The sequence below is a fragment of the Salvelinus namaycush genome, chromosome 31, assembly GCF_016432855.1.
Source record: "Salvelinus namaycush isolate Seneca chromosome 31, SaNama_1.0, whole genome shotgun sequence".
NCBI classification, from domain to species: Eukaryota; Metazoa; Chordata; class Actinopteri; order Salmoniformes; family Salmonidae; genus Salvelinus; species Salvelinus namaycush.
Window position 1 is genome coordinate 12,008,655 of NC_052337.1, and position 24,778 is coordinate 12,033,432.

At 44.5% G+C, this 24,778-nt stretch overlaps 2 protein-coding genes across 2 annotated transcripts in view; both read right to left on the reverse strand.

The window, feature by feature from the left end:
* Positions 1–4,165, reverse strand: part of LOC120026489 (5'-AMP-activated protein kinase catalytic subunit alpha-1-like) — a 24,179-nt gene extending 20,014 nt beyond the window's left edge. Inside the window, exon 1 of the mRNA XM_038971370.1 lies at positions 3,853–4,165. Within this exon, the coding sequence (XP_038827298.1) occupies positions 3,853–3,949 (97 nt within the window). The 5' untranslated portion in view covers positions 3,950–4,165. The remainder of the gene's footprint in view (positions 1–3,852) is intronic.
* A 7,793-nt stretch (positions 4,166–11,958) lies between these two features.
* The window catches only part of LOC120025935 (allograft inflammatory factor 1-like), a 33,154-nt gene continuing 20,334 nt past the window's right edge, over positions 11,959–24,778 (reverse strand). Inside the window, exons 5-6 of the mRNA XM_038970664.1 lie at positions 23,704–23,866; positions 11,959–14,044 (exon numbers count right to left, since the gene is read on the reverse strand). Of these exons, the coding sequence (XP_038826592.1) occupies positions 13,957–14,044; positions 23,704–23,866 (251 nt within the window). The 3' untranslated portion in view covers positions 11,959–13,956. The remainder of the gene's footprint in view (positions 14,045–23,703; positions 23,867–24,778) is intronic.

Here is a 24,778-nt window from a genome sequence, read left to right on the forward strand (position 1 = left end):
GGGAGAGAGAGAGAGAGAGGGCATGGGAGAGAGAGAGAGAGAGGGCATGGGAGAGAGAGAGAGAGAGGGCATGGGAGAGAGAGAGAGAGAGGGCATGGGAGAGAGAGAGAGAGAGGGCATGGGAGAGAGAGAGAGAGAGGGCATGGGAGAGAGAGAGAGAGAGGGCATGGGAGAGAGAGAGAGAGAGGGCATGGGAGAGAGAGAGAGAGAGAGAGGGCATGGGAGAGAGAGAGAGAGAGAGAGGGCATGGGAGAGAGAGAGAGAGAGAGAGGGCATGGGAGAGAGAGAGAGAGAGAGAGGGCGTGGGAGAGAGAGAGAGAGAGAGGGCATGGGAGAGAGAGAGAGAGAGGGCATGGGAGGGAGAGAGAGAGAGGGCATGGGAGAGAGAGAGCGAGGGGGCATGGGAGAGAGAGAGCGAGGGGGCATGGGAGAGAGAGAGCGAGGGGGCATGGGAGAGAGAGAGAGAGGGGGCATGGGAGAGAGAGAGCGAGGGGGCATGGGAGAGAGAGAGCGAGGGGGCATGGGAGAGAGAGAGCGAGGGGGCATGGGAGAGAGAGAGCGAGGGGGCATGGGAGAGAGAGAGCGAGGGGGCATGGGAGAGAGAGAGCGAGGGGGCATGGGAGAGAGAGAGCGAGGGGGCATGGGAGAGAGAGAGAGCGAGGGGGCATGGGAGAGAGAGAGAGAGAGAGCGAGGGGGCATGGGAGAGAGAGAGCGAGGGGGCATGGGAGAGAGAGAGCGAGGGGGCATGGGAGAGAGAGAGCGAGGGGGCATGGGAGAGAGAGAGCGAGGGGGCATGGGAGAGAGAGAGCGAGGGGGCATGGGAGAGAGAGAGAGAGAGAGCGAGGGGGCATGGGAGAGAGAGAGAGAGAGAGCGAGGGGGCATGGGAGAGAGAGAGAGAGAGAGCGAGGGGGCATGGGAGAGAGAGAGAGAGCGAGGGGGCATGGGAGAGAGAGAGAGCGAGGGGGCATGGGAGAGAGAGAGAGCGAGGGGGCATGGGAGAGAGAGAGAGCGAGGGGGCATGGGAGAGAGAGAGAGCGAGGGGGCATGGGAGAGAGAGAGCGAGGGGGCATGGGAGAGAGAGAGAGCGAGGGGGCATGGGAGAGAGAGAGAGAGAGGGCGCATGGGAGAGAGAGAGAGAGAGGGCGCATGAGAGAGAGAGAGGGCGCATGGGAGAGAGAGAGGGCGCATGGGAGAGAGCGAGGGGGCATGGGAGAGAGAGAGAGGGCATGGGAGAGAGAGAGAGGGCATGGGAGAGAGAGCGAGGGCGCATGGGAGAGAGAGCGAGGGCGCATGGGAGAGAGAGCGAGGGCGCATGGGAGAGAGAGCGAGGGCGCATGGGAGAGAGAGCGAGGGCGCATGGGAGAGAGAGCGAGGGCGCATGGGAGAGAGAGCGAGGGCGCATGGGAGAGAGAGCGAGGGCGCATGGGAGAGAGAGCGAGGGCGCATGGGAGAGAGAGCGAGGGCGCATGGGAGAGAGAGCGAGGGCGCATGGGAGAGAGAGCGAGGGCGCATGGGAGAGAGAGCGAGGGCGCATGGGAGAGAGAGAGCGGGGGCATGGGAGAGAGAGAGCGGGGGCATGGGAGAGAGAGAGCGGGGGCATGGGAGAGAGAGAGCGGGGGCATGGGAGAGAGAGAGCGGGGGCATGGGAGAGAGAGAGCGGGGGCATGGGAGAGAGAGAGCGGGGGCATGGGAGAGAGAGAGCGGGGGCATGGGAGAGAGAGAGCGGGGGCATGGGAGAGAGAGAGCGGGGGCATGGGAGAGAGAGAGCGGGGGCATGGGAGAGAGAGAGCGGGGGCATGGGAGAGAGAGAGCGGGGGCATGGGAGAGAGAGAGCGGGGGCATGGGAGAGAGAGAGAGAGGGCATGGGAGAGAGAGAGAGGCATGGGAGAGAGAGAGAGGCATGGGAGAGAGAGAGAGGCATGGGAGAGAGAGAGAGGCATGGGAGAGAGAGAGAGGCATGGGAGAGAGAGAGAGGCATGGGAGAGAGAGAGAGGCATGGGAGAGAGAGAGAGGGCATGGGAGAGAGAGAGAGGGCATGGGAGAGAGAGAGAGAGGGCATGGGAGAGAGAGAGAGAGGGCATGGGAGAGAGAGAGAGAGGGCATGGGAGAGAGAGAGAGAGGGCATGGGAGAGAGAGAGAGAGGGCATGGGAGAGAGAGAGAGGGCATGGGAGAGAGACAGAGGGGGCATGGGAGAGAGACAGAGGGGGCATGGGAGAGAGACAGAGGGGGCATGGGAGAGAGACAGAGGGGGCATGGGAGAGAGACAGAGGGGGCATGGGAGAGAGACAGAGGGGGCATGGGAGAGAGACAGAGGGGGCATGGGAGAGAGACAGAGGGGGCATGGGAGAGAGACAGAGGGGGCATGGGAGAGAGACAGAGGGGGCATGGGAGAGAGAGAGAGGGGGCATGGGAGAGAGAGAGAGGGGGCATGGGAGAGAGAGAGAGGGGGCATGGGAGAGAGAGAGAGGGGGCATGGGAGAGAGAGAGAGGGGGCATGGGAGAGAGAGAGAGGGGGCATGGGAGAGAGAGAGAGGGGGCATGGGAGAGAGAGAGAGAGAGGGAGGAAGAGAGGAAGAGTTAGGAAATACTGTAATAAGATTGTTTTTATGTCTGGTTTCTTATCAGCCCCAAACTGCTACACAATGACACATGCAATGCAACACTGTGGTTAACAGCATAAGGAAACGTCTTATTCCGCATGGTTTATATCAGTTTAGGATGTAAGTTACTGTGTAGCCTACACAATAGTTCAATGCCAAATGTAAGCAAATATAGGCCTACCTAAAACTGGTCAGAAGAACAAGTGAAAATGTATTAGACAGGACTGTACAGAGGGGAATGAGAATGAGTGAGGGAAGGGAGCGTGTACAAATAGCTGTTATTGATTAAACTGTTATGCTGGTGATGCATTAACCAGCAGGTAGTCACCTAGAATATAACCATGGAGTAAACGGCCCAATGTGCAGTGTGTTCTATTCTGACCACTGGGAGAAAGTAGTAAAGATATTAACAGTCTATCTATAAGCCTAGTTGGGTGGTGGCTTGATAATAAAAGGTATGTTTTCAAATACCAAGGAAATGTACCTTTTTCTAGTTTGAAACGGGCCTAACAGATTATGGCCTTGCAGCTAGGCTATACAAGTCAGTTTGGTCCTCTACTTAAAGTTTAGACATGACGTTAGTCAACGTTAATCATTTTAGGTGATATGACATTAGAAAATTATTTTGACATGGTGTAGATTGTGTGCAACCCAGGGACAATGTTCCACCCTGTTGAGGATAAACAATGGCTAATGTCAACACTACTATAGTACTGGGATGTGGTGTTGAGGGGTGAAAGGGTATGTGTAACGACGTTATATGTCCTCATTAATAATTCAGCCAGGTCCAATATAGTTCAGTATGTATGGCTTCCATCAAAGACACGTCCATGAATGTTGAGCCTGGGGGGGATCACGACTAATGTTAACTGGTCAATTTGATTTGATTTAACTAGTTAGCTGAAGCAGGCTTCCTGACTGAGAAACCACTCATTTAACTTAGCATAGGTTAGCAATTTGAGCGGAGACTATACTAGTTGGCCAACTATCAAGTAAACTTGGTTAGTTTAAGCTCTGTCATTCGACCACATAACTAGCTGGCTAGTAAGCTTACTAGTTAGAACATGACAAAGCACTATCTTTTGATAGATTAAAATGTACACCGGCTAGCTAACTCAGCCAGGCTCTAAAATCAAACAGCTAACCTTAGCGAGCTAGCCTAGCTCGCTAAATTCAGCGGCCAACAAGTGCGAGAAATCCCATCGTCTCACGGGTATCTGGTCGAAACTCGAAAAGTCAAGACCCTTACCTTTAACTTTCCCGAACGTCCCCACCCCAAGTGTGTCTCCGAGAATATAGTGTCCAATTTTTACTCTGCCTTCATGTTTCTGTTTATCCGTCGCCATCTTTCCCGCAGTGACCAAGCCTTGATGCTGTGCTTATGCTGCTGCGAGCAGAAGCGAACAAGCAACTGCGACTGGATCGACACTAGAGACCACAGCCACAAATGGATAAACCCCGCCTATTTCTACAATGTATCTTCTAAATATCTGATTTAAAACCTAAATTTAACCTTAACCACACTACTATGCCAAACCCTAACCTGAAATTAAGACCAAAAAGCACATTTCCGTTTTCATACCTTTTTACGATATAACCAAAGGTGACTTTGTGACTGTGGTAACTAGACAACACTGGGATTACGAAGGGGTCGTGGAAAAAAAATGCTCTTCCGTGTCATCATTGGGACTAGTTGAAGTGGATTTTCAAAATAAAAGTCTAGACAAATTGCGGTCAAACTGTGTGTTTGTGCAGTGGTGTAAAGTACTTACAGTGCATTCAGAAAGTATTCAGACTCCTTGACTTTCTCCACATTTTGTTTTGTTTACAGCCTTATTCTAAAATTGATTAAATTGTAATTGTTTTTCATCAATCTAAACACAATACCCAATAATGACAAAGCAAAAATAGGTTTTTAGAAATTTTTGCAAATGTATAGAAAATAAAAACTGAAATATGCCCGTAGGGATGGTGCCAGGTTTCCTCCAAACGTGACGCTTGGCATTCAGGCCAAAGAGTTCAATCTTGGTTTCATCAGACCAGAGAATATTGTTTCTCATGGTCAGAGTCCTTTAGGTGCCTTTTTAGCAAACTCCAAGAGGGCTGTCATGTGCCTTTTACTGAGGAGTGGCTTCCTTCTGGCCACTACCATAAAAGCCTGATTGGTAGAGTGCTGCAGAGATGGTTGTCCTTTTGGAAGGTTCTCCCATCTCCACAGAGGAAATCTATCAGAGTAACCATCGGGTTCTTGGTCACCTCCCTGACCAAGGCCCTTCTCCCCTGATTGCTCAGTTTGGCCTGGCGGCCAGCTCTAGTAAGAGTCTTTGTGGTTCCAAACTTCTTCCATTTAAGAATGATGGAGGCCACTGTGTTCTTGGGGACCTTCAATGCTGCAGAATATTTTTGATACCCTTCCCCAGATCTGTTTCCAGGATGCACCTGAGCTGAATTTCCAGTCTCATAGCAATGGGTCTGAATACTTATGTAAATAAGCTATCTGTTTTTTATTTGAAATAAATTAGCAAAAAAAAATACAAACCTGTTTTCGCATTGTCATTATGGGGTATTGCGTGTAGCTTGATGAGTAAAACAAATAATTTAATCAATTTTAGAATTAAGGCTGTAACGTAACAAAATGTGGAAAAGGGAAGGGGTCTGAAAACTTTCCGAATGCACTGTAAGTAAAAATAGTTTAAAGTACTACTTAAGTCGTTTTTTGGGGTATCTGTAATTTACTATTTATATTTTTCACAACTTTTACTTATACTTCACTACATTCCTAAAGAAAATATTTTACTTTTTACTCCATACATTTCCCTGACACCCAAAGTATTCCTTACACTTTGAATGCTTAGCAGGAGAGGAAATTGCCAAATTCACACACTTATCAAGAGAACATCCCTGGTCATCCCAAATGCCTCTGATCCTTTTCTGTTAAGGTATCTTGACTTTAAATCAAGTATGACAATTGGGTATTTTCCCCCACCACTGTGTATGTATGTGTTTGTGTGTGCATAAACAAGTAATCTGGGCTAAAGTGCCGTGGCCACTGCAATGTAGACTATTGTAAACATTTTGTTGAATAAAACCTTAAAACATATTCCCCCTCTTATCATCTAAGTGATGATCACTGATCAATAATCAGTCCGACCAATGACTGTATATGGTATGAGTCGGACTCATGCACATGTCTACTTTGCAGCCACCAGATGACAGTCAAACTCACTGTTTAAGTTGATTAGAAACGTGAAACATTATTTGTTCAACAATTGCTGTGTGTCTCCAGTAGATGTCAGTGTATTTCCAGAGAGGAGAGGGAGGCCTGAGAGTGGAACTATTTAGCATAGAATAAAGGTCACAGCCAGACACAGATAAGCCTCAGGCAGGACTACTAATAGTGATTGCTTCATGCATCATTTCCTTTCCAAACAGGGACTTCATTCCAAATGGCACTCTATTCCCTACATAGTGCACTACTTTTGACCAGAACCCTTTGGGAGTAGGGTGCCACCCGGTGGTGTCACATTATAAATAGTTGAATGATGGATGGATGGATAAAGATAAAATGAGAGAGCAGAGGAGTGTGCAACATTGAGAAATTAAAGCCAGAAATGTATGATTCACACAGTCTTTTCACTGTACGGAGGAGGAGAGGAAGACCTTTAATCTCTTTCTCTCTCAATCATGCCTAATAATGTTGTGCTTTGAAGCTCAGTAGGACTGACCCTGGATTAGAGATAGAGACAGAGAGAAAAGAAAGAATAGAGAAAGAAAAGAGAGAGAGAGGTTGATGAGGAAGGAATGGTGAAAGCCTGGATTGATCATAGAAAGAAAGCAAGAAGAGAAAGAGGGGTTGAGGGAGGGGTGTTGTTGAAAGCCTGGAACGATAATAAGAATTCATAGAAAGAGAGCAAAGATAGAGGTTGAGGATGAGGGAGGGGGGTTGTTGGGAGCCCCGGATATTGCATTTCCACCACACAGCAGGGTACCTGCCACAGGGAATCAGACCAGATCAGGCTGCAACCAGACAGACAGACTTGATGTTTTAAAGCATTTGAAGTGTTTCTCTAGTCTGTCAGGACTGTGTCAGTCAGGAAAAACCTGTGATGAAACACTGCTTTAGACGGACGCAAGCTCTGAGAAAATTGCAGCAGTAGCAATAGACAGTACACATCTGTAAGTCAATGTTTATCAGGATACTATCACACAGGCCTATAGGATGCAGCTATATGATGTAGCTGTTGGAGATGTGCCTTTTGGAGAATAGATACAGATACTACTTTATTGACTTTCCCCATTTAATATCATAGACAGGGTACAGTGACAAAGCAAAGCACTTAACGAGAGCACCAGGGCTAAAGGCAGCCTATGGCGTAGTAGAGCAGCAGTGGAAAGTGTTTACATGGAGCACTGATTATTATTTTAATTACACAAGTGCTTATGGTGCTTTTTGTCCCATCAGATTCCCTCGTTAGTGTGCTGGGCTTGTTAGTGTATTCCCCCTGTATCCAAATTGCTCCGAAAGATTAACATAATTCCCCAGAAGCAAGCAGTATGGCTTCTGGGTGCCGTGTGTTTACAAACCAGTGAACAGTAGAAGTCAATAGCCATGCATTTGTGAACATATGTGGAAAGTGAACAGGAAAGTGAGATCCCCGTGTCGAGATGAGATTTGCTTGTAATGTGCATGTTCATTTGACTAAGTGGCTGCACTACTAGGCCTACTATAATGACAACTTTTAGCTGTTTTTGTGTGTTTTCAGAAATACACATGGATACATATGTGTGGAACACAGTGCTTGACTTGGGATGAAAGAAGTGCAGGAGCTGTCTTTTTCCAAGTCGGTCCATCAGACTTTGTTCACCGAAATTCACAAATGACATTACGCTATATGAGCCCCACAAGGGTGCGTGCTCAGCCCCCTCCTGTACACTCTGTTCACCCATGACGACACAACAGTTATAGGCCTGATTAGCAACAATGACGAGACAGCCTACAAGGAGGAGGTGAGGGCCCTGGATGTGTGGTGCCAGGACAATAACCTCTCACTCAATGTCGACAGAACAAAGGAGTTGATCGTGGACTTAAGGAAACAGCAGACGAGACCGCAGTCGAGAAGGTGGAAAGCTTCAAGTTCCTCTGTGTACACATCACCGACAATCTGAAAGGGTCCATCCACACAGACAGTGTAGTAAAGGCGCAACAGCGCCTCTTCAACCTCAGGAGGCTGAAGAAATTTGGCTTGGCACCTAAAACCCTCAAACTTTTACAGATACACAATTGAGAGCATCCTGACGGGCTCTGTCACCGCCTGGTATGGCAACTGCACCGCCCGTAACCGCAGGGCTCTCCAGAGGGTGGTGCAGTCTGCCCAACGCATCACCGGGGGCAAACTACCTGCCCTCCAGGACACCTACAGCACCTGATGTCACAGGAAGGACAAAAAGATAATCAAGGACATCAACCACCCGAGCCACTGCCTGTCCACCCCGCTATCAGGGAGGTCAGTACAGGTGCATCAAAGTTGGGACAGAGAGACTGAAAAACAGCTTCCATCTCAAGGCCATCAGACTGTTAAATAGCCATCACTAGGCGGCTTCCACCCAGTTAAGTAACCCTGCACTTTAGAGGCTGCTGCCCTATATACATAGACTTGAAATCACTGGCCACTTTAATAATGGAACACTAGTCACTTTAATAATGTTTACTTATTTTTGCTTTACTCATCTCATATGTCTATACTGTATTATATTCTACTGTATTTTAGTCTGTGTCACTCCAACATCGCTCATCCTAATATTTATATATTCTTTTACTTTCAGGTTTGTGTGTATTGTTGTGAATTGTTAGATATTACTACACTGTTGGAGCTAGAAACACAAGAATTTCGCTACACCCGCAATAACATCTGCTAAATGTGTATATGACCAATACAATTTGATTCATAGAGACCTCTGAATATTCACTGTTAAGGGTTCAAACACATTTTCCAACCAAATGTTCATGACTATTATAGCCTACATGAAAAAGTAACCATTATTGACACTGGAAGGCTGCAGTGTTTGATCGCATGTAGTCCCTCCATCTCCTGCCGTTGTGCTCTTGATCAAGGCACTAAACCTCCCACAAAGTAGAACTGCACTGTTAGTCACGTTGTCCACCCGCCATCCGGAGAGCTCCAGGGTGTGCAGATTTGTCTTTTGATCCAGCCCTGGAACACCCAAGTCTGCTTTTCAAGGTCAAGCTGATGTTAAGGCTACAATGGGGTTAGACCAGGGCTTGAACAAAAGCCTGCACACCCAGTTGCTATCCTGGAGGCTGGTGCCACCCTTGATATAAAATATGGCAACGTTACAACCAAATCATTGTCTTCATAAAATGATTCCCTCATTCAATGAATTAGGGATGAAATGGTTAAAGGTGGGCAACTTCAAAGCAAGGTATCTAACTTTTTATACACTGCTCAAAAAAATAAAGGGAACACTTAAACAACACAATGTAACTCTAAGTCAATCACACTTCTGTGAAATCAAACTGTCCACTTAGGAAGCAACACTGATTGACAATAAATGTCACATGCTGTTGTGCAAATGGAATAGACAAAAGGTGGAAATTATAGGCAATTAGCAAGACACCCCCAATAAAGGAGTGGTTCTGCAGGTGGTGACCACAGACCACTTCTCAGTTCCTATGCTTCCTGGCTGATGTTTTGGTCACTTTTGAATGCTTGCGGTGCTTTCACTCTAGTGGTAGCATGAGACGAAGTCTACAACCCACACAAGTGGCTCAGGTAGTGCAGCTCATCCAGGATGGCACATCAATGCGAGCTGTGGCAAGGTTTGCTGTGTCTGTCAGCGTAGTGTCCAGAGCATGGAGGCGCTACCAGGAGACAGGCCAGTACATCAGGAGACGTGGAGGAGGCCGTAGGAGGGCAACAACCCAGCAGCAGGACCGCTACCTCCACCTTTGTGCAAGGAGGAGCAGGTGGAGCACTGCCAGAGCCCTGCAAAATGACCTCCAGCAGGCCACAAATGTGCATGTGTCTGCTCAAACGGTCAGAAACAGACTCCGTGAGGGTGGTATGAGGGCCCGACGTCCACAGGTGGGGGTTGTGCTTACAGCCCAACACCGTGCAGGACGTTTGGCATTTGCCAGAGAACACCAAGATTGGCAAATTCGCCACTGGCGCCCTGTGCTCTTCACAGATGAAAGCAGGTTCACACTGAGCACATGTGACAAACGTGACAGTCTGGAGACGCCGTGGAGAACGTTCTGCTGCCTGCAACATCCTCCAGCATGACCGGTTTGGCGGTGGGTCAGTCATGGTGTGGGGTGGCATTTCTTTGGGGGGCCGCACAGCCCTCCATGTGCTCGCCAGAGGTAGCCTGACTGCCATTAGGTACCGAGATGAGATCCTCAGACCCCTTGTGAGACCATATGCTGGTGCGGTTGGCCCTGGGTTCCTCCTAATGCAAGACAATGCTAGACCTCATGTGGCTGGAGTGTGTCAGCAGTTCCTGCAAGAGGAAGGCATTGATGCTATGGACTGGCCCGCCCGTTCCCCAGACCTGAATCCAATTGAACACATCTGGGACATCATGTCCCGCTCCATCCACCAACGCCACGTTGCACCACAGACTGTCCAGGAGTTGGCGGATGCTTTAGTCCAGGTTTGGGAGGAGATCCCTCAGGAGACCATCCGCCACCTCATCAGGAGCATGCCCAGGCGTTGTAGGGAGGTCATACAGGCACGTGGAGGCCACACACACTACTGAGCCTCATTTTGACTTGTTTTAAGGACATTACATCAAAGTTGGATCAGCCTGTAGTGTGGTTTTCCACTTTAATTTTGAGTGTGACTCCAAATCCAGACCTCCATGGGTTGATACATTTGATTTACATTGATCATTTTCGTGTGATTTTGTTGTCAGCACATTCAACTATGTAAAGAAAATTATTTAATAAGAATATTTCATTCATTCAGATCTAGGATGTGTTATTTTAGTGTTCCCTTTATTTTTTTGAGCAGTGTATGATAGATGTATGTACACTACCTTTCAAACGTTTGGGGTCACTTAGAAATGTCCTTGTTTTTGAAAGCACATTTTTTGTCCATTAAAATAACATCAAATTGATTAGAAATATAATGCAGACATTGTAAATGTTGTAAATGACTATTGTAGCTGGAAACGGCAGATTTCTTATGGAATACCTACATAGGCATACAGAGGCCCATTATCAGCACCCATCACTCCTGTGTTCCAATGGCACGTTGTGTTAGCCTTTTAAAATTATAATTTTGGATTAGCTAACTGATCATGAGAAAAACTTTTTGCAATTATATTAACACAGCTGAAAACTGTTGTTCTGATTAAAAGCAATAAAACTGGCCTTCTTTAGACTAGTTGAGTATCTGGAGCATCAGCATTTGTGGGTTCGATTACAGGCTCAAAATGGCCAGAAACAAAAAACTTTCTTCTGAAACTTGTCAGTCTATTTCTTGTTTTGAGAATTTAAAGCTATTCCATGCAAGAAATTGCCAAGAAACTGAAGATCTCGTACAACGCTGTATTTAGTCCATAATTATTATTATTATTTTTTAATCTGCCGTTTCCAGCTACAATAGTCAATTACAACATTAACAATGTCTACACTGTATTTCTGATCAACTTGATGTTATTTTAAATGGACAACCCCCTGATCCACCCCCTAAAAAATAAATAAAACAAATAAATATATAAAACAATTATGCAACTCATTTCCATGACTTTACAAACCCTAATTTGACATTTTCAATTTTAAAATCTGCACAATCATGAACAACCTACAGTCACGCAGATTTACAGACTAGTGGTAAATAAACTTTGCGTCAGTGTGTGAATCTGGGCCGGCTATAGGCTGCTTTGTTTTTATAGAGGAGCCGGTACACAATTCCCCAAAAATATGTAGTGCAGGTATGGCGCTCCGGCCCAAGTCAAGCACTGATGGAACCATTTTACAGTGCCTGTTATTATTTCTCTACGTAAATTACTGTAACAGTCATACTCTGGGGCTTCAGTAACTATAAATAGGATTAAAACTAAGGCTATGGTTTATAGTCAATGAAGCAACTAAATAATTTTTTTTAAATCTTAAAATAAACATAATGGACATGGATTTGGTTATGTTAATTAAACACACTAACATAAGGGAATCCTGTCTATTCCTAAAAGTTACAGCATCAAACCTCTATACCCTCCAATCTACAAACAGTACAGGAAAAACTGGAAAACTGGTTTCAGTGTTTGATGGAATATTTCCTACAATGGTAGAATTATTCATACAACAAACTACCCAAGAACAAATATGCCAGTGTAACAAATAACTTTAATTGCTTTGGTTTTGGCAAAAAAAAGTGCATCATAAGAAAAGAACATTAAAAAGACCACCACCCAACACACTGGAAATAAAAGTACATAACTGACATATTCAAAAACATGTAAAGCTAACACATTAAACTACTACTCTTACTATTATATTCCATGTTAAGCGTGAGAAAAAAATAAACAATAGAAGAGCAACAGTGAGGCACAGAAACTGGAGAATTTATGGGAAAAACAAATTAACCCGGACTGATAGGGGGAATGAAAGACGAGAATGAGACGAGATAATAACAAGATTATAGTAAAACATGGCAAGACGGGGATAACACAATTTGAAATGGGACAGGTTCATAACATTTTACAGACGAGATAGAAATGAGAAGAGTACCACTATGAAGACTAGGATAGTCAGACGAGGACATTTGGGAAACTGGCATGATTGAACTGCATATCTAACATCACTTCATAGATGTACTGTATATGTATTTGGAGATCCAGTCATTCAAAGTAGTACCTGAGAATGTTCCCCTAGGTCTATGCTTTCTCAAAAAAGGAACACCTAACCCTAACATACACATGAATAAACACCTTTAAAACTATTTTCCCAAATACAGCTCAGGAGGGAAAATAGAGCGTAACTAACTTCCTCTCCTCTTCTCTCAACATTACTTTAGGCACTTGGAAAGAATGTGTTTCCATCATAATTTATACTAACATGCTGAGAATCTTCAGTGTGTGCCTGTGCCTTAAAACTAATCTTCCATAAATCCACGTGAAGTGCTAGTAAACTCGACCCCATCTATCCTGCTCCTTTAGGTTGAGGAAGCCAGTGTCAATCTACAACACCGGATCTAGTCATACTCTGACTCTTAATCTATCGCCCCACCAACCCCTTCCTAATCCCAACTAAAGTAACCCACCTCTAGTCTGGAAGAATGGGGTTGGGCCATAATCTGTCACACCTGACATATAGTGAGACAATGACCAAGCGGAGTCTGCAGCATGGCAACAATCAATCATGTGGGATGATCTTGACAACTGTATAAAAAGATTTTCCAAAAACAGCGCTCTTTTTATTCCTTGTGCTTCATAACCAGCATGGTACTTTCACACGATTAAAAATCTAAAATCTAAAAGAGGAACTAGATCATTTGGTGCGGGGAGTAAAATGAGGGAGAGGTGTAAAATAATATCTGAATGACTTGGGTTAGTTTCCCTAATAACTGTTCAAGCAATTTTCCCTTACAAACCCTCTAAACACAACCAGTAAAAAAAAAAAAGTGTGTTAACTCTGATTGCCGGTCACAGTGAAAAAAGTAACGCTTCCTATTCCTTTAATTGTTTTGCAAAAGTTGTGTAAATGGCATTTACCCTCCACTGCATCACTGACTACAACTATACCGAATTGATTACATCTGTAAAATGATTAATACTACATTGAAATCATGATAAAACAGGACCACTGATAAATTCACTAGTAGCCAGACACGCAGACCGCTTCATAACGGATGAGTTGTTGACACACAATCTTTGCATCAACACATTACACTTGCACATGCATACTGAGGATATTACAAAATTGTCACCTCTGTTAGTTTGATCCCAGCAAACAACACATTGCTCATATTCACAAAACGACTCAAATTACACGGTTATCGCCAAGGGGTTACGAGTGCTCACACTAATTAAAAATACTTATTTTCTCATCGTCGTCATCATCAATATAGATATATACATGTATGTACTGATCTTAAAAAAGCTATTCTGCCTTGTCTTCACAGCAAATATATATATATATTTTTTCCCTTCTCTCTCTTTTTCTCCCCACATGTTTTGAACAGAGGAGGAGAACCCCCCCCCCCTTCTGGGACGCGTGCACATCCTGAGGTGGGGAGTTGATAAGGCTATGTACACGTCCCTGGCTGAGGGCAGGGGCCCCGGTAGGGTCCTAGAATGGTGATATAGTCTAGAGGCTCTGGATGTCCTGGGTCTATGGCAGGCTGGCTATGTCCCGTTTGGGTGGAGGCCCATCAGGCTTACAGATGGCCCCGTTAGCCTTGTCCTCAAAAATCATCACCCTGCAGAAAGAAAAAGATAAAGAAAGAGAGAGATGGGGACAGATAGAAAGAGAGGTCAGTGGCAGACTGCAAAACAAACTCAAAGTCTCCCAGAGCTAAGGGAATAGTAGGTGCTTTTCTAAAAGTACATTGCACAACATTGTCAATGGGGGTGTCCAGTTGTAGAACAGAGAGTAGAGGGTGTTTTTAAGCAGCACATTCACACACGCATGAAACATACATGCCCAGACAAACACACTAAGCACTTTTAGATCTAGGTTTACAGTTAGCTTGAAGGGTTACTGGAAATGTGGTGTTGGGAAAGTGTGTGTGAGCACGAGTGAGTGAGAGAAAGAGAGAGCAAGTGAACATATGCCTGTGTATTCATATAGGCTATAGCAGGATTTGGGCCATGCACCGAGGGATGGGGTTTGGGGAACATGGTTGGCAACCCTGCCTAGACTGCCTCTATTCACTTCACGGTGCATGGGAGCTGGGAGCTGAGAGCTGGGCAGGATTTAAGATGGTTGCCTTGAAGTGTCCACTCAGTGTCCCACACTAACGAAGACAGTGGCCATGGCCGAATACCCATACTAGTGTACTAATAGCATATGTTTTATAGTATGTGAAATTTCTAAATTTGTACTCCGAATGAGTCATCTAATGCACGATTGCGTTGACTCTAGCTATTCGTTCATTTTGGTACAGCGCTTCAATTTATCTGATTATCAGCTGAGTCGGAAAAGACGAGTGATAGCTCAAACGCAGAAATTAGTATTCAGTTTAAGTATGTAGTACACTAGTATGGGTATTTGGACACCCCCGGTCACTAACGACACAGTCCCTAACGAGCGGCCAGGTCAGAGAAGGCGATCAGAACAGGACACCCTGCTGAGTTTAACAAGGGGCTTATGTCACCAACCTGACACACTGATCTAAATAGAGAGAGTAGAGAGAGGGACAAACTGAGATTGGGATAGAGGGGATGAGGCACAAAACGGAAAGAGAAATAAAAGTGAGATAATAGGGGAATATGAGAGGCAGGAGTACAAATCCCCCAAAAAGATAGAGACCATGAAAGGCCTTGAGAGAATGAAGGAGGGAGCCAGGGAGAAAGGGAGAGATGCACACAGAAAACGAGAGAGAGAGAGAGAGCTGACAGGTTCTATTCAGGGTGAGCAGGCATCTTTACATTCCTTTTTTGGTTAACCTCAGCAAAGCTCCTATAAGCTCATAATGAGTGCTGATCCCTATGGAGACCAAACCGCTGCCACGGCAACCTGAATGCTGGTGCACGGCTCCCTGGCAACCACAGCCCATTCTGTTCCTGACTACGTTACCCAGGGTTTCAGTGGATGGCTCAATCAGCTACCTCCAGCTGTATCTGCCTGACGGTGGCTACTGGATCAGTGTGTTTGAGGGGATTGCACATCTTAAATAATGTAATGAGTAGTGATTTGTATTGTAGATAAGTCATTCTGCAAAGCCTTGCTCAGGCCGACCCTCTTGCGAACACCCACTATGCCTCTAAATTCCCTTCTGACAATGCAGCCTCAGTTGTCAGGCACAGCCACACCGGTTCCACTAATATAGCCGGGATTATCTAGTTGGCTGGCTGGGATCCATGAGGAAAGAGAGGGATTCCTCATCTCACTGTGTGGTGGTTCACACGCTAACCCTGGAAAGCCTATCACACTGACCTGAACTAGGATTCACTCAGAGGACAACACAGAACCATACACAGTTACCGATCAACTACTTACTCCATGATCAACCTCTGTAGATCTAACCTTTTATCCATAATAACTAGGTTAACTACACAATGCTATGGTAGTAATCACTAGTTAACTGATATGGACAAATACCTCGCTATCAATATTCTTCAGATAATCCCTTAATCTTAAAGTTAGAAGTAAACAGAATAGATACATCATTGTCCTCTGGTGCTGTGAAGAGGAATGTTTCACCAGTCTTGTCTGGATCTTCCTCTATCAATGAGTATGCTTACATGCTCAGTATAAATTCGATATTAAACTGATTACGGCAATAATCTTGTAAACACCTTACTCTGTTTATCTTAATTGGTGTGTAGTTTTAAATCAAAGTAAGCACATGTCAATTAAAACACCTGGTTTTCTGGGCAATCATTCAAATTATTAGGACACGTGTATACCTTAAACAGCGTTTCCAGCGGTGTATTTGATCTGCGCATGTGTCAGCACCAGCCAAGCGAGCCTCCCTCTTTAGCGCCAGTGAAGTGTGTTTGGAAAAACTGAAAATATGCATCTTATAGTTTTCACAAAAACGTTATAAGTCCGAACTCCGAATTAAATAGTATTCTCAAAAATACCATGGTCACCGTGGTAGAACGTTTATTTTGATTAGTGATTTTCTGCATTTATCACAAGTCCCATCAGTAGCTTGATTTCAGATGTGTCCATGTAAACAGGATTATTAGGGAAATCATTCTTCTTGCAAAGCATGAAATGTTTTACATGCCGAGTGGTGCAGTGGTCTACAGCACTGCATCGCTGTGCCACTAGAGATCCTGGTTCGAGTCCAGGCTCTGTCGCAGCCGGCCGCGACCGGGAGACCCATGGGGCGGTGCACAATTGGCCCAGCGTCGTCCGGGTTAGGGGAGGGTTTGGCCGCACAGGGATTTCACCGCTTGTGCTATTTCTCACCTGGTGTCTAAATACACTTGGAATGTAAACTAAAATGTGAGAAACATTTATGTTAATGTCTGTGTAACTAACTACAGGATATAAATAATATGCTGTGTGTCTGTGTGCGTGTGAAGCCAAATGTGTGGTTAGTTTACTCTGGCACTCAAACGGCCAAGCCAAGAAACAATAGGACTGGACTTGGAAAATAGGCCTGGGAAAAAAAAAAGATCTGTGAATAACAGTTTACTAACCATATAATAGCTCTTGTTTTCTGCCCGCAAATCCCTCACTCACTCAGCTTTCCAATCTCTCTCTCCGTCCCAGGAGAAACTACATAATATAATAAAACAAGAGATGTTGTAGATCGCTGTGGCTAACTTGGACAACGTCCAATCAGATGCATGCATTAAAGGCTGGAGCGGGGGAAAGGTTTTTGAAAAGAGTGGGGTGCTTTTCTCAAATCACTCAGAGAAAAGAGCTAAGCAACATTTGTCTTTTTTCTCTCTTAGGGCAGTGAATGAGGCCCTATCTAATTCACTCTTAATGGAGAGGAAGGCGGACAACTGCACATCGCATGAGAGAGAGCGAGATTCAAGGCCAACATCTGGTTAGTCCCCTTGAATAAGGCAACAGTATGGAATTCAGTGACTTCCCCTCTATATAATAAACACTCAAACATGTCTAATATATCAGTCAGAATAAATAGGCTAACTTATTAGGCTATAACTTTCTGAACCGTCCTCACCCCTCCCTTCCGGCAAGAGGTTCATCAGGAGGTGAACATGGATAATTACACCATCTAGTTCAATTAGGACAGGGTCCTCACTCCTACTGCGGAAGGATGGAGGAGAGAGCACGAGCGCGAGCTAGAGACAAACAAAGAAAGAGTGTAAGGATCAGTGGAGAACAGTTTTGTTTCCTCCTGATGACGATTAGTGCATTTTAGATTATTTTAGAGATTTGCCTGGTTAACTTCATAAGAATATGGCTGCAGGGGCAGTATGAGACAATGCAAATTAATTACTTAAAAATCATACAATGTGATTTTCTGTATTTTTGTAGATTCCGTCTCTCACAGTTGAAGTGTACCTATGATATAAAAATTACAGACCTCTACATGCTTTGTAAGTAGGAAAACCTGCAAAAAAAAAAAATTGGCAGTGTGTCAAATATTTGTTCTCCCCACTGTTTGAATTTGGAGCTCTGCATTTTTACTGGCTTTTTGGCCAAGTGGGACGTTAGCGTCCCACATATCCCAGAGAAGTTAACACACTTGAATAATGCAACACGGCATGCATGACTATTTGCAAAACAATGTTCATACATTCTAGACCACATTTACAATGCAAGACGATAACAGTAGCTCCCAGCTTTGACTGTAGGCTACCAAAAATGAATCAACTTCTTCATCACCCTCTCCTCCACCTGTGGTAAATTCAATTGATTGGACATGATTTGGAAAGGCACACACCTGTCGATGGAATAAGTTTGAAACCACCAAGACTCTTCCTAGAGCTGGCCGCCCAGCCACTGAGCAGTCGGGGAAGAAGGGTCTTGGTCAGGGAGGTGACCAAGAAGCCAATAATCACTCTTACAGAGCTCCAGAGTTCCTCTGTGGAGATGGGAGAACCTTTCAGAAGAACAACCATCTCTGTAGCACTCCACCAAATCAGGCCTTTATGGTAGAGTGGCCAGACGGAAGCCACTCCTCAGTAAAAGGCACATGACACCCTTTTGGAGTTTTCCTAAAGGACTCATGTGAAATAAGATACTCTGGTCTGATGAAACCAAGATTCAACTCTTTGGCCTGAATGCCAAGCGTCACGTCTGGAGGAAAGTAGGCACCTCTTATCACCTGGCCAATACCATCCCTACAGTGAAGCATGGTTGGCAGCATCATGCTGTGGGAATGTTTTTCAGCAGTAGGGACTGGGAGACTAGTCGAGGGAAAGATGAACGGAGCAAAGTACAGAGAGATCCTTAATAAAAACCTGCTCCAGAGCGCTCGGGACCTCAGACTGGGGCGAAGGTTCACCTTCCAACAGGACAACAACCCTAAGCACACAGCCAAGACAGCCATATCACCTCCACCCTACCTGACACCCTAGACCCACTCCAATTTGCTTACCGACCCAATAGGTCCACAGACGACGCAATCGCAACCACACTGCCCTAACCCATCTGGACAAGAGGAATACCTATGTGAGAATGCTGTTCATCAACTACAGCTCAGCATTTAACACCATAGTACCCTCCAAACTCATCATCAAGCTCGAGACCCTGGGTCTCGACCCCGCCCTGTGCAACTGGGTACTGGACTTCCTGGCGGGCCGCCCCCAGGTGGTGAGGGTAGGTAACAACATCTCCACCCCGCTGATCCTCAACACTGGGGCCCCACAAGGGTGCGTTCTGAGCCCTCTCCTGTACTCCCTGTTCACCCACGACTGCGTGGCCATGCACGCCTCCAACTCAATCATCAAGTTTGCGGACGACACTACAGTGGTAGGCTTGACTACCAACAACGACGAGACGGCCTACAGGGAGGTGGTGAGGGCCCTCGGAGTGTGGAGTCAGGAAAATAACCTCACACTCAACGTCAACAAAACAAAGGAGATGATTGTGGACTTCAGGAAACAGCAGAGGGAGCACCCCCCTATCCACATCGACGGGACAGTAGTGGAGAGGGTAGTAAGTTAAGTTCCTCGGCGTACACATCACGGACAAACTGAATTGGTCCACCCACACAGACAACGTTGTGAAGAAGGCGCAGCAGCGCCTCTTCAACCTCAGGAGGCTGAAGAAATTCGGCTTGTCACCAAAAGCACTCACAAACTTCTACAGATGCACAATCGAGAGCATCCTGTCGGGCTGTATCACCACCTGGTACGGCAACTGCTCCGCCCACAACCGTAAGGCTCTCCAGAGGGTAGTGAGGTCTGCACAACGCATCACCGGGGGCAAACTACCTGCCCTCCAGGACACAAACACCAACCGATGTCACAGGAAGGCCATAAAGATCATCAAGGACAACAACCACCCAAGCCACTGCCTGTTCACCCCGCTATCATCCAGAAGGCGAGGTCAGTACAGGTGCATCAAAGCAGGGACCGAGAGACTGAAAAACAGCTTCTATCTCAAGGCCATCAGACTGTTAAACAGCCACCACTAACATTTAGTGGCCGCTGCCAACATACTGACTCAACTCCAGCCACTTTAATAATGGGAATTGATGGAAATTTATGTAAAAATGTATCACTAGCCACTTTAAACAATGCCACTTAATATAATGTTTACATACCCTACATTACTCATCTCATATGTATATGTATATACTGTACTATATATCATCTACTGCATCTTGCCATCTTTATGTAATACATGTATCACTACCCACTTTATGTTTATATACCCTACATTACTCATCTCATATGTATATACTGTACTCGATACCATCTACTGCATCTTGCCTATGCCGTTCTGTACCATCACTCATTCATATATCTTTATGTACATATTCTTTATCCCTTTACACTTGTGTGTGTATAAGGTAGTAGTTGTGGAATTGTTAGGTTAGATTACTTGTTGGTTATAACTGCATTGTCGGAACTAGAAGCACAAGCATTTCGCTACACTCGCATTAACATCTGCTAACCATGTGTATGTGACAAATAAAATTTGATTTGAAGACAATGCAGGAGTGGCTTTGGGACAAGTCTCTGAATATCCTTGAGTGGCCCAGCCAGAGCCCGGACTTCAACCCGATCGAACATCTCTGGAGAGACCTGAAAATAGCTGTGCAGCGAAGCTCCCCATCCAACCTGACAGTGCTTGAGAGGATCTGCAGAGAAGAATGTGAGAAACTCCCAAATACAGGTGTGCCAAGCTTGTAGCATCATACCCAAGAAGACTTGAGGCTGTAATTGCTGCCAAAGGTGCTTCAACAAAGTACTGAGTAAAGGGTCTGAATTCTTATGTAAATGTGATATTTGCAAAGATCTCTAATAAACAGTAAAAAAAAAAAAAAAAAATTAGAATAAGGCTGTAACGTAACAAAATGTGGAAAAAGTGAAGGGGTCTGAATACTTTCCGAATGTACTGTACATGATGTCAGAGCTCACAGGTTCTCTGCTTCACAGCTCTGCATGGGTTTTGACTGACAGCGGTTCTGAAATTTAGCAATGCGTGTGACAAGAAGTTGCCCCCATCCCTCCAGTTAATTGGGCAACTAACTTCAAGGTTTTATTTCAAGATCAAAAAGGGGCTTAGGTGGTGGACGTGGCAGATGGCATGGCAATGAGTGCGGTTGGCTGTCGGCGCAGCTACATTTTAGAGAACATTTTAGGAGGCCCCCCATCTTGGCACTGTAGAGAAAATTTTGAATTTAAGCAATTTCCCTCCCGGGAAATGCCCTCCCGGGTGGCGCAGTGGTCTAGGGCACTGCATCGCAGTGCTAGCTGCGCCACCAGAGTCTCTGGGTTCGCGCCCAGGCTGGGCTGGGTTCGCGCCCAGGCTCTGTCGCAGCCGGCCGCAACCGGGAGGTCCGTGGGGCGACGCACAATTGGCATAGCGTCGTCCGGGTTAGGGAGGGTTTGGCCGGTAGGGATATCCTTGTCTCAGTATGTAAAATGTAATAAAATGTATGCACTCTACTGTAAGTCGCTCTGGATAAGAGCGTCTGCTAAATGACTAAAATGTAAATGTAAATTTCCTACAATTCTACAAAATTCTCCATGGAGCAGAGAGAAAATTTAGCAGTTTTAAAGCTAATTTCCTGCAATTCTACATATTCTGTCATGGATAATGCTGTGTTCTTTTGCTCAAACATAAGAACAAAATTAATTCTGCTAAATCCATTGTTTACATTTTTTATATTTATTCTCCCTGACTGTCTAGCTTTTATTTTGGTGATTGTTAGTTCTCTATTTTATAGAAAATATAGATTCATTGTCTTTTTTACATACTTTATATCTGTTTTAGTCGTTTAAGTTTATACTTCATGTGTTTTTCCATCCCAAAAATGTAGAAACATGTTATCATAATATATTAATGGATTACAATGGCAGAAAAATCCCTGACTTCTGCAAGTGTTTTGTTGCCCGAGTGAGGTAAATGCTGTAAATTACGAAGGCTCAATGTATTTGAAAGACATTGAGGATTATAATAAATACCGTTTTGATGTCATACAAGGAAGCCAAAGACCCATGAGTCCAAATGTGCACTTCACATTTCCATATCATAAAACTAATGTAATATACAGCGTCAACATTTACGATAAATACGTTGAATGTACAGTTAGAAGATGACATGGCATAATACCCTGAAAAGAATAAGCCCATTTGTTGTATTGTGAAGAAAATTTGACACGGACCACGCATCTGAATGCACTCATTACTCCATTCTATGCGCACCATATTACAATCTGTCTCTCTGAATTGCCTTGTGAAAGTCTAACACTAAGATTGTAATCAATAATTTAGCTAGTCATGTTGGCAATAGAACAAGCTTTCAAATTATGCCCACCTGACCCAGATTGTGATATATAATGGCCCGTTTTTGGATTGCGAAAACAGAAGTAATTGTGTAAAGGCAGACATGCAGGGCTGTGTTCCTAACAAAACAACTGCATGTACTTGCTCTAGTTCAACGGCACAGCTAGGAAAGCTATAAAAAAAAAGCCACTTATAGTTGAAAACTCTGAGTCATAAAAGTGCCTTGAAATGACTTAGGAACTGTGCACACTTGAGATGTGTCACTTGGAAACACCAGTTAGACCTCACACTCAAACCCGTGTAAGTTTGTCTTATGTTGCACCTACCCCACATTTCCAAGAATCTTATCATGTTACTGAATGCATTCAGATATTTTCAGATTACGTTATCAGCAAATGTGGCGAATAGTACAGTAAATGATAATGCACATAAAATCAACAGTGTAATGTTTGGATTCAGTCTTGTGTTAGGTGAACTGTTGTGTCCTCACCTTTAGTCAAATACTTTTTCCATAATATCCAAACTGTTCCCTTTAAATTCCTACCATGGTTATGCATATGCTTTCATTTCACATTTTAGTCATTTAGCAGACACTCTTATCCAGAGCGACTTAGAGGAGCAATTAGGTTTAAGTGCCTTGCTCAAGGCATATTTATTCCGTAAGAAACATTTCAATTTAGCCCCATCCATAAAATCCAATTCACACGAGTCTAAGGAGCTAAAAGAGACAGAGCACACTTCATTGCAAATGTTGTTGATCAGTACAGTAAAATGTTCTCCTAGCAGCAGCCAATAAAATAATATGTTCTCCTAGCAGCAGCCAATAAAATAAGTCCTAAATGGAAGGGATTGTTTGTAATCTGTTGACCAATGAAATCAGCTAAAACAAGCTCAATAACTCAATGCATGCACACACTCCTATTGAATAATACGCATTCACCTGTATTGTGAATAGACCTAGGCTACATTTTGATATACCCAGTTTATCAATAGAGATTTACAGTTCAAATAAATGATTGCCATTGTCGTTTTTGTAGTAAGATTGGTAAAAAGTCAAATTGACTGTCTGATTGTGTAATGATTCATTAATGCATACATGGCTGTCTCTAAAAGCACATAATGTTTAAATCTAATGATATTGAACTCAAGATGCCCAACGATTGAACAGAGCAGTAACTGAGTTTCTCTCTCTGGATCAAGTGCCATTGTGTGAATTAGGCTAATATGCCTTCTTTTATTTTGTGGTATCAAGTATCGTGATGGTATTGAGTATTGTGATACTAAACGTGGTTTCGGTATTGAAGTCAAAGTTCTGGTATCGTGACAACACACACGCCGAAATAAAAAAGAACATCAACCCGAGACATATTGTAGGTAACAATGCATTTGGTCACTCACACACCCACACTGAAGAAAAACAGATGCCAATGAAACATGACGCAATACAAAGCACATATGTCGGCGACAGGTGCCGCACACACACCAACCCAATACACCACAACAGACCCACACCACAAACACTCACAGTTTGAGAACGGCCGAGCGCTTGCCCAGCATCATCTTGACGAAGTCTCTGTAGTTGATGCTGTCGCTGATGCCTTCGGTCACCTCAGAGATCATCTTCTTCATCTCCAGGTGGGTCTTAGGAACACCCAGCTTCTCCATCATCCTCTTCAGACCCATCATATCTGGAGGAAAACACAGGAGAATGGTTAACACACAAACGAGAACGAAACACCTGGCAAATACACATACGCAAGCAGCCAAATGTGCTTGCCTGACACCTGTTTTCAAGGCCAGTAGGTCAACTACAGTATCATCTTTCTAGTGGACACAATGGTGACTAATGAACCCCTTATAGACCTCTAGTTCATCCAATACAGACAACACACTGAGGTATTAACCAATGTTCCCTCATATTTTTTTCCGGCACTGAGCAAATTTCAGGTCTGCTGAGTGCAAACTTGAACGTTGTAGAAATTCTGTGCAACTTCCAGTGCACGTATACTGTGAACACCGAGGTTGTACCACTAAGTTACAGTTTTAACAGTGGCCAAGTAGGCTACTTTATCATAATGTAGGCCTACCAGAGTGGCCTACCATAAAAAACTATGGAGAAAATGCATCCAATAACATTTTAACATAGAAATAGCTGTTCTAGCATTCAGCCAACAGTAGCAGCCAATGTGTGGTGTTCAATGTAGGCCAACATTCCATGAGACTTTTGAAAAAAAAAAAAACATACAGGGCTTGACATTAATCCACTTGTCCTTCAGACAAGGAGGTGACTGAAAATGTGCTGTTTGATGCAAGAAACTACTTTACAAAATAGAATGCATTGTTATTCCCATACCATTATTAGAAAATCAGACAAATTATGCTACCCTCTGCCTATTAGCTACTTATTAAAGCTAGTCTAAAAATACAAAACCGCCCTTTAAGACAAAAAAAAAAAGCTCTTTACCGGACTCGCTTTTCAAAGATGCCTAGAAATGCACACGTTTGGTGCTCTTGTAGGAAGCAATCACTCTCCTATTGCTGACAATAAATGATCTAACTGGCTAATAACTCACTACCTAGCAAAGGATATGAACAACATG